The sequence below is a fragment of the Parus major genome, chromosome 5, assembly GCF_001522545.3.
Source record: "Parus major isolate Abel chromosome 5, Parus_major1.1, whole genome shotgun sequence".
Taxonomy (NCBI): Eukaryota; Metazoa; Chordata; class Aves; order Passeriformes; family Paridae; genus Parus; species Parus major.
The window spans coordinates 3,916,615-3,924,734 of NC_031774.1; the positions used below are offsets into that span (position 1 = coordinate 3,916,615).

Sequence of the window (8,120 nt, forward strand, 5' to 3'; positions counted from 1 at the left end):
CCTGTGCCCCACTCAGGTGAAATCCCACATGGAGCACTGTGTCCATCCCTGGGGTCCTTGTCATGGGAAGGACATGGAGTTGCTGGAGCAAGTCCAGAGATGTTTGGTTGGTTGAGGGGGGCAGGGGAGGAGGTGACCGTGTTCCAGGGGGAAAGTTTCCCGTTCTCCCCGGGACCCAGAGCTGCCCCGGCAGCAGGAAGCTGGGGAAACCGAAAGCACTGGGAGCCGCCTCCTTCCCACGCCCTGGTGGCCCAGCCGGAGGCGTCATGGCCATGGAGCCGCCCTGGGGGCTCAGCAGAGCTCTTGCAGAGGGAATTTTGGGGGTGCAGGTGGTGGCCTCCTCCCAGTGCCACCCCTGTCCCCCCCTCCCAGGCCGATAAACGGGCTCATCACAACGCGCTGGAGCGCAAGCGCAGGGACCACATCAAGGATAGCTTCCACAGCCTGCGGGATTCCGTGCCCTCGCTCCAAGGAGAGAAGGTGAGTTTATGGAGCGTGCTGGGAGCACAGACAGAACCCACCCGTGGTTCAGGCATCTCGATTTGGGATGTTCCTCAGGCTCTCTTGTGCCACCGGAGTCCCCAGCAAGGACCAGAGCCAGGGTGGGATGAGGGACGTAAAATTCCAGTTTTTCCCCTGAACTAGGTCTTTATCTTGCCTCTGGCTTTTCCCACTATTGCAACAGGCATCCCGGGCCCAAATCCTGGACAAAGCCACAGAGTACATCCAGTACATGCGCCGGAAAAACCACACACACCAGCAGGACATCGATGACCTCAAGCGGCAGAATGCGCTGCTGGAGCAGCAAGGTGGTAGCTGAGATCTGGCTGGAGATGGGGGCTGGCAGGGTGTGAGATCCAGGAGCTGGGGTCTGGCAGTGTTTGGGAGCCAGGATCTGGTCCAGTAGGCTTTGGGATCCAAGATCCAGTGGGAGCCGGGGTCTGGCAGGAGATACGATCCATCAGAATCCAGTATCTGGTGGGAGCTGAGATCCAGTGGGAGTTGGGATCTGGTGAGAGCTGAGGTGTGGCAGTACCAGGGTCTAGCAAGGTCGAGAATTCAGTGGGAGCTGGGTCTGGCAGGATCTGGAGTCCGGAAGAGTTCGGGATCCAAGATTCAGTGGGAGCTGGGGCCTGGCAGGAGCTGGGCTGCAGGCAGGGCTGGGCCGGGGGGTGACATGGTGCCGTCCCTCGCAGTGCGTGCGCTGGAGAAGGCCCGAGCCAGCGCCCAGCTCCAGGCCAGCTATCCCGCGGACAACAGCCTCTACACCAACCCCAAGGGCAGCGCCATCTCCGCCTTCGACGGTGGCTCCGACTCCAGCTCCGACTCGGAGCCCGACGAGCCGCAGAACAGGAAGAAGCTGCGCATGGAGGCCAGTTAGGCCCCCCCGCCGTCCCCCGGCCTGCGGCAGGACTTGCTCCCTCCGCTCCTAGAAGCTCTCGGACTGCAGCTTCCCAGCCCTCCCTGGCCCCTTCCCTGCTCCCAGCGTGCCGGCCCCGGGGGGAGCCGGCCAGGCCGAGCAGAAAGACTTGGGGGGTCAGGGAGACTCCCCTGCCAACTCCCCTCCGCTAGCGACCCCCCTCCCCTTCCCTCCTGGTTTTATAGGAGCATTTCTATTTATACCCGGGGACCAGTGCAGTCCAGAACGGGGAGGAGCCGGGCAGCCCCCCCCCAAAAAGGAGCAAGCACTGGGGGGGGGAATCTCCCTATTTATTTTCTCCGTGTGCAACTCCACCTGCCCGAGTCGGCGGAGCACAGAGCCAGGCTTGGGGGCTCCTTCCCCACTCCTCCTCCTCCTCCTCTCCTCCCTTGACCCTTCCCAACCTCCGTGGCATTTTCCGAACTCCAGTGGCCCATCCCTGCCCCGTAGGTGCCCCTTTTCCCCCCATTTTGATGCCATTCCATGGATCTAAGGTATGTTGTACATACTGCCCAGAATTGTCTTGCAAGTTAAGGCTTCCCTTTACTATAAGACTATAAATAATAAACAAAAAAAGCCAAAATTCCACTTATTTTATCCTCCCCCGTGGTTACCGCGTGTTCTTGGAAAGGGGGAAGTCGGTGCCACCAGATCCAGATGTGGCATCACCTCCTGCCCCGCATCCCCGGGGCCACCAGCACATGGCGGGTGTCATTTCTGTTTTATTGATGCCAAAAAGCTCTGCCAGAGCCCGTGTCCCACCTCAGCTCTGGCCAGGATGGCAGCAGGACACCAGGCCCAGAGCAGGCTGGATTTTGGTATTGCTAGCACCCTGAGCACCTCGCTCTGCCCGGCCAGGCCGCCACGGGGATGGGTTGTGCCGCTCGCTCCCGGGACTCAGCACCCCGAGCCAGCAGCAGGACCCCCCTACTCAGCAGTGGATGTCGGATCCAGGCTGGGCACGGGATACTGCAGGAAGTGCATCACAGCCCTCGCCACCTTCTCTGGGGCAATGTTGTAGACAGGGTGTGTGGCCTGCTGTGGGAGAGAGAGGGATGGAGGATGTTAATCACGGAGTCCTGGAATGCTTTGGATGGGAAGGCACCTTAAGGATAATCTAGTCCAACCCACTGTGCACAGGGAATCTCTGCCATCCCATGTTGCTCCAAGCCTGGTCCAAACAGGTCTTGAACGCTTCCAGGGATAGGGCAGCCACAGCTTCTCTGGGCAGCCTGAGCCAAGGCCTCAGCACCCTCACAGGGAAGAATTTCTTCCCCATATCCCATCTAAAATTACCCTTTTCCAGTTTGGAGTCATTCCCCCTTGTCCTGTCACTCCAAGCCCTTGTCCCAAGCCCAACTCCAGCTCCCTTGTAGCTCTTTAGGCCCTTGAAGGAGCTCTAAGCTCTCCCTGAAGCCTTCTCTTCTCCAGGCTGAACCCAAACTTTTCCCACTGCCATTGGATCTGCCTTTCTCAGTGCTGTGGAGCACTGGAAGCTCATCCCTGCCCACCCCAGCAATCCCTAGCACTTACCAGGCAATTCTCAGGGATACCCAGGACCACCTCATTGTGGAGATCTCCACTTCCGAAGTGCTGTGCAATGGCCAGCCCACTCAGGCAGTAGCAGGTGTGGTAGAAATCCCGGGATCTGCATGCAAGGAGATAACTGGGATGCTAAGGGGGCACCTGGGCATCCCTGATGCCAGGCAGCCCTGTGTTCCCCACTGCACTCACTTTCCTGGCTTATCCAGCAGCCCACCAGCCGGGCACTGGCAGCACAGGAGAATGTATTCCTGCAGTGCCAGCTGGTCGAACATCCAGTGTGCCATGCTCAGCGCTGGATCGCCTGGAAGGGAAACCCAGAGGAGAAACACCAGAGAAGGTGTCAAATCCCTCAAGATGCCATTCTAGGGACAGATGAAGCTTGTGGCAACTCACCCCTGGCATGGAGTGCCCGATGGAGCAGGGGCAGGAGCCCGGCTTGCCAAAAGGAGTAGCACCCATCCACCAGCTTGTTGCAGCGGCCCTGGAATCCGCCCTCGAAGCGCATTTGCCGCCCAGTCACCCAGTGCTGTGGGGTGATGGCAACCAGTGTGGGACCAAAGATCCACAGCAGGATGAGACCCCCGGTAACCCAGAGAGGGGTCACTCACCAGCAGGCTCCGGAGGTTCAGCAGATGTTCCTGCTTGAGGATGACCAGCGCAGCCACGCCGCAGAAAGTGTAGCCACCGTGCGCCTCCATGCCCGGCACACCGCCGATCCCACCCTCCCAGTTCTGGCATCTGTGAGAGCGGGGTCAGGGCGGCAGGGAAGCCAGGAATGTCATCCCCTGTCCCCCACCTGTCTCCAGATCTCACCTGGCGATCCACTCGGCCGTCCCAGCGAAGAGTGCGGGCGTCAGGATGTTGGTCAGCGAGGCCACTGAGGCGGCACAGTAGGCGCTCCTGCAGGAAAAGGGTGCCCAGAGATTCAGGAGACAGGTACTCAGGGATGTGGCACTGGCACCCCAAAGTAGCACCAGCTCCCTAAAATTACTTTGGTTCCCCAAAACAGCACAAGGTTTGATCCAGCACTGGCTCCCTGCAACGGCACCTTACCATGGCAGTGGCTCGTGTCACTGGCCCCCTGCCATGGCACCAGCACCCCAAAACAGCATTGGCTCCCCAAAACTACACCTCCCTGTGGCACTGGCTCCCTAAAACAGCACCAGCTCCCCAAAACAGCACCAGTTTCCCAAAATTGCACCCTGCCATGGCACTGGCTCCTCAGAATGGCACCAGCTCCCAGCACTTGCTCCCCAAAACAACACTGACTCCCCAGAACTGTACCCCAAACTAGCAGTGGCTCCTCACCATAGCACCAGCTCCCCAAAATGATACTGGCTCCCAAAATCATCACCAGCTCCCAGCACTGAATCCCCAGAATGGCGCCAGCTCCCCACCATAGCATCTGCTTCCAGCACTGGCTCCCCAAAATGCCCAGGGCCTCCAAAACAGCCCCCCCATGCAGCTCTCACCCACCTGACATCCACCTCTCCACCCACGTGCATGAGGAAGGAGCCATCTGGCTGCTTCAGTGAGTGCAGGTATTCCAAGAGCTTCTTCCTGCGGAATCCAGCACCTGTGAGAGGGGGGACATGCACCCCACCTCCCACCCAGCTTCTCCCAGCTCCCCAGACCTGTCAATGATGCCAAAGGCCTCCTCGGTGCCGATGATGCAGAGCGCGTTGACGGCGGCGTAGGTGGGGGCGAGGTGGGGGTGTTGGCCGGGACCCCCCCCAAATCCACCCTGGGGGCTCTGGCACCGCCTCAGGAATTGGCAGACACTGCAGGAAGGTGGGGAGGGGGCTCGGTGTCACCTGTGTCACTCACTGGGGTGATACATCCCCACCCAGCCTCATGAATCCCCCCGAGGTCGAAGCCGGGGGTGTCACCCTCCCATCTCCGTCGTCACGAGGAAGCCGCCGGAAGAATGGGCGGCATTGACGGTGGCAGGGAGACAAAGCGCTCCTTTGCTCTGGGGACAGCGGGAGGTGGCACCTCCGGAGTCACGAGGGTGGCCTGCAGCGACAGAGGCCATGGTGGGGTCCCCCCCCAGCTCTCCCCACTTACTCAGAGGCCACCGACTCGGGAATGGGCTCATCCAGCAGCTCCAGGCTGTGCAGGATCCAGTAGCAGAGCCAGGGACGACTGGCATCCAGACACTGCAAGGACAGAGGGCACAGTCAGGGAATGGCACTGGACACGGCAGGAGCAGGCAGGAGTGAGGACACAGCCAGGAGAACGCCCAGAGCATCACTGGGATGAGCCTGGGCACACAGGGAATGCTGTGTCCACTCTGGGACTGGCAAACTTCCGGCAACAAACAACCCTGGTGACAGCCCCAGGGAGAGGGGTTCACCCCAGCCAGTGGCTCCAGGTGGAATATCCGTCATTCCTGGTACCTCATAGGCTTCAGTGAGCTGCCGGAGGCCTCTCTTCAGGTAATGGAAGTGCTTTTCCCGCTGCAGGACGTACCTGGAATACAGAGAGGAGAGGATGAGCAGGCAGGATAGCCTGAGAAAACAGGGGGACAGTGGCAGGAGGGGCAGAATCCTGGGGTCAGTGTCTTTTTTTTTGAGTTTTGATACTCACTGTGAGGAGTGATGGTTTGTCTTGTAGGCATCATAGACCTCCTGCACAATGTCCTCCACCTTGGACTTGTCAGGAAAAATGGGAATAAAGACTATGGTGGGCTCTGGAAAGAGGCTTGGCACATCCCAAACATGGTCCCCACTGTGCCCTCCAGCTTCTACCCCATCCCAGGGGTTTATCAATTCACAGCCCCATCTCACCCAGCAAAATTAGGAATTCTAAAAGCAGGAATTCCCAGGAGCTTTGTGCCCCAAATTATGCCAGAATCCAGCACCATCCCGTGCTGCTTTACAAATCCAGCTTGAGTTTGGTTCATTGCAAGACTGTCATGGAAAACACCCTCCTCCCGCTCACGCTGAGATAACCGGGGACTTGGACGCTCTAAGCCGTGGTAATCCTCAAGGAAATACCCCAGGATCAGCCTCAGGGGTGAGGAGGGGCCACACGGGGACCCATATCCATGGCACTGTGTCCTGCCAGGGCAGAATTGAGCAAGAACCCCACGGATTGGGAAACCCGGAGTCACTTTTTACCCTGTCCCAGCACCTAGGGCAGCTGCCAGGGCTGGGTCAGGATAAAGGGACGGAGGGGAGAGTCTGGCTGTCCCAGGACCCCTCACCCTCCCCCGACTGGTTCTGGCGGATGTGTCCCATGGAAGCTGCCGTGGCTGGCGGGCGGTGGCACCGCTGGACTCCCCAAAGCACTGCTCGCTGCTGGGCTGCTGTGACAGCGGCTATGGGGACAGTAGCTCCGCAGGGACACTGGGATAGCGATCACCCAGTGCCATGGCACCCCTGAGCCCCGTCCCAGAGCAGCCCAAAGCCCAGCCCCGCGGCAGCCTGGCACCCCAAACCCCAGTCCCATGGTACCCCAAACCCCAGTCCCATGGTACCCCAAACCCCAGCTCCACGGCATCCCAAAGCACAGCCCCACGCCAGCCTGGCACCCCAAAACCCACTTCCATGGCACCTCAAATCCCAGCCCCACGGCAGCGTGACACCCCAAACCCCACTTCCATGGCACCCCAAACCCCAGCCCCACGGCAGTCTGGCACTCCACAGCCCACCGCCCCGACACCCCACGCCGCACCCTGCAGCCCCCTGGCACCCCCCGGCACCTGCTCGGCGGAGGTGCAGGTCCGCAGCCCATCGTCCCGCAGCCGCCGCCGCCCGCCGGAGCCGGGGGCCGCTCCCGCCATGCTGCGGCCGCGGGGGCAGCGGGCGACGGCGGCCGGGAGGGGACGCGCGGCCGCCTTCCTGGCCACGCCCAGCGCGCGTGGTCACGCCCCTTTCCCTGGTGACCACGCCCCTTCAGTCTTGGTCACGCCCAGCTCCGGTGCGCGTGCGCGTAGGAGCCACCACCCCCCCGGGCGTTGCGTCATCGTGATGTGACGTCATATATTACGTCATCGTGTAATCCACGGGCTGGGTTGATAAGAACCCTAAAACCCATCCAGTTCTATCCCCTGCCATGGGCAGGGAGACCTTCTGCTAGAGCAGGTTGCTCCAAGCCCTGTCCAGCCTGGCCTTGGACACTTCCAGGGATGAGCCAGTCACAGCCTCTCTGGGAAATCCACTCCAGTGCCTCTCCACCCTCACAGAGAAGAATTTTTTCCCAATATCCAACCCACACCTCCCCTTTTCCACTTTGGAGACATTGCCCTTTGTCCTGTCGCTCCATGCCCTCATTCCAAGTCCATCTCTCTTGGAGCCCCTACAGACGCTGGAATGGCTCTAACTCTCCCTGGAGCCTTCTTTTCTCCAGGCTGAGCAATCCCAGCTCTCCTAGCTTGTTCTTACCCCTTGGACCATTTCTATGGCTTTCTCTGGACTTGCTCCAGCAACTCCATGTCCTTCCCATGACAAGGACCCCAGGGATGGACACAGTGCTCCATGTGGGATTTCACCTGAGTGGGGCACAGGAGGACAATGTTGCCCATGCTGCCCGTGACACAGCCCAGGCCATGAGTGGCATTCCAGGGCTGCCAGCACACGTTGCCAGGTCATATCCAGCCTCTCATCCTCCCAGATTCCTCTCATTTGGGCTGTTCTCCATCCCATCACCCCCATCCTGCACTTATTGCAGGAGTCGTCCTGATCCATGTGCCAACCCTGCCCTTGGCCTTGTTCACCCTCACGAGGTTCCCATGGGGGCCTTGTCCCTGGATAGGACAATCTGGACAACCCCTCCTTGTCCAGGTCCCGCTGGGTGCCATCCCATCCTTCCTAAGTGTCACCAGTTCCTCTGGTGCAGCTCTGTGTCACCCCAGTGTCCCCTGCTGCACCACCCTGTCCCCTTCCCAACACCCCCAGAGCATTGGGAACATCCCCAGTGCTCCCGGAGCCCTCGGAGTCCTCACTGGTCCCCCGGTACATCCCCTGTCTCCTACCTCCCGTTTTCCAAAGCATCCCCAGCATATCCTATGGTTCATCCCTGGCTCCGTCCCACTGTTTTCCCCATCTCTCCTCTCAGTCCATCCCCCGTTTCGCCGCCCAATTCCCCACTGCATCTCCCGGTGTATTCCCGGTGTATCCCCGGTGTCCCCTCCCCGCTCCCCACGGCATCC

General features: G+C 60.3%; 2 protein-coding genes across 6 annotated transcripts in view; one reads left to right on the top strand and one right to left on the bottom strand.

Moving 5' to 3' along the window:
* Nucleotides 1–2,008, top strand: part of MAX (MYC associated factor X) — a 3,245-nt gene extending 1,237 nt beyond the window's left edge. For 2 of the 4 annotated variants that reach the window (XM_015630170.3, XM_015630172.3), the window contains 3 exons: nucleotides 373–480; nucleotides 680–809; nucleotides 1,197–2,008. In XM_015630170.3, coding sequence (XP_015485656.1) covers nucleotides 373–480; nucleotides 680–809; nucleotides 1,197–1,381 — 423 coding nt within the window. In that variant the 3' untranslated portion in view covers nucleotides 1,382–2,008. The remainder of the gene's footprint in view (nucleotides 1–372; nucleotides 481–679; nucleotides 810–1,196) is intronic. The other 2 variants (XM_015630171.3, XM_015630173.3) reach the window with 1 other exon arrangement.
* On the bottom strand, nucleotides 1,999–7,380 carry LOC107205595 (protein farnesyltransferase subunit beta-like). 2 transcript variants are annotated; one of them, XM_033515316.1, is made up of 12 exons: nucleotides 7,354–7,380; nucleotides 5,555–5,619; nucleotides 5,365–5,437; nucleotides 5,033–5,124; nucleotides 4,600–4,746; nucleotides 4,442–4,525; nucleotides 3,779–3,865; nucleotides 3,574–3,703; nucleotides 3,359–3,491; nucleotides 3,155–3,266; nucleotides 2,954–3,068; nucleotides 1,999–2,458 (listed from the first exon to the last, which is right to left on the bottom strand). In XM_033515316.1, the coding sequence occupies exons 1-12, from the start codon at nucleotides 7,363–7,365 to the stop codon at nucleotides 2,348–2,350; spliced, it is 1,161 nt and encodes a 386-aa protein (XP_033371207.1). In that variant the 5' UTR covers nucleotides 7,366–7,380; the 3' UTR covers nucleotides 1,999–2,347. The 2 variants fall into 2 exon arrangements, with proteins under 2 accessions (XP_033371207.1, XP_015485653.1); XM_015630167.3 differs by lacking the exon at nucleotides 7,354–7,380 and adding an exon at nucleotides 6,672–6,795.
* Nucleotides 7,381–8,120: the final 740 nt, after the last annotated feature.

What these genes read in the sequence shown, in the direction of transcription:
- LOC107205595 (XM_015630167.3), bottom strand. Translation starts at nt 6,752, where the DNA reads ATGGCGGGAGCGGCCCCCGGCTCCGGCGGGCGGCGGCGGCTGCGGGAC. An exon ending in GCCTTTGGCATCATTGACAG is followed by an intron (nt 4,526 to 4,599) that starts GTCTGGGGAGCT and finishes TGGATTCCGCAG; the next exon opens with GAAGAAGCTCTTGGAATACC. An exon ending in GGTGGAGAGGTGGATGTCAG is followed by an intron (nt 3,866 to 4,441) that starts GTGGGTGAGAGC and finishes CTTTTCCTGCAG; the next exon opens with GAGCGCCTACTGTGCCGCCT.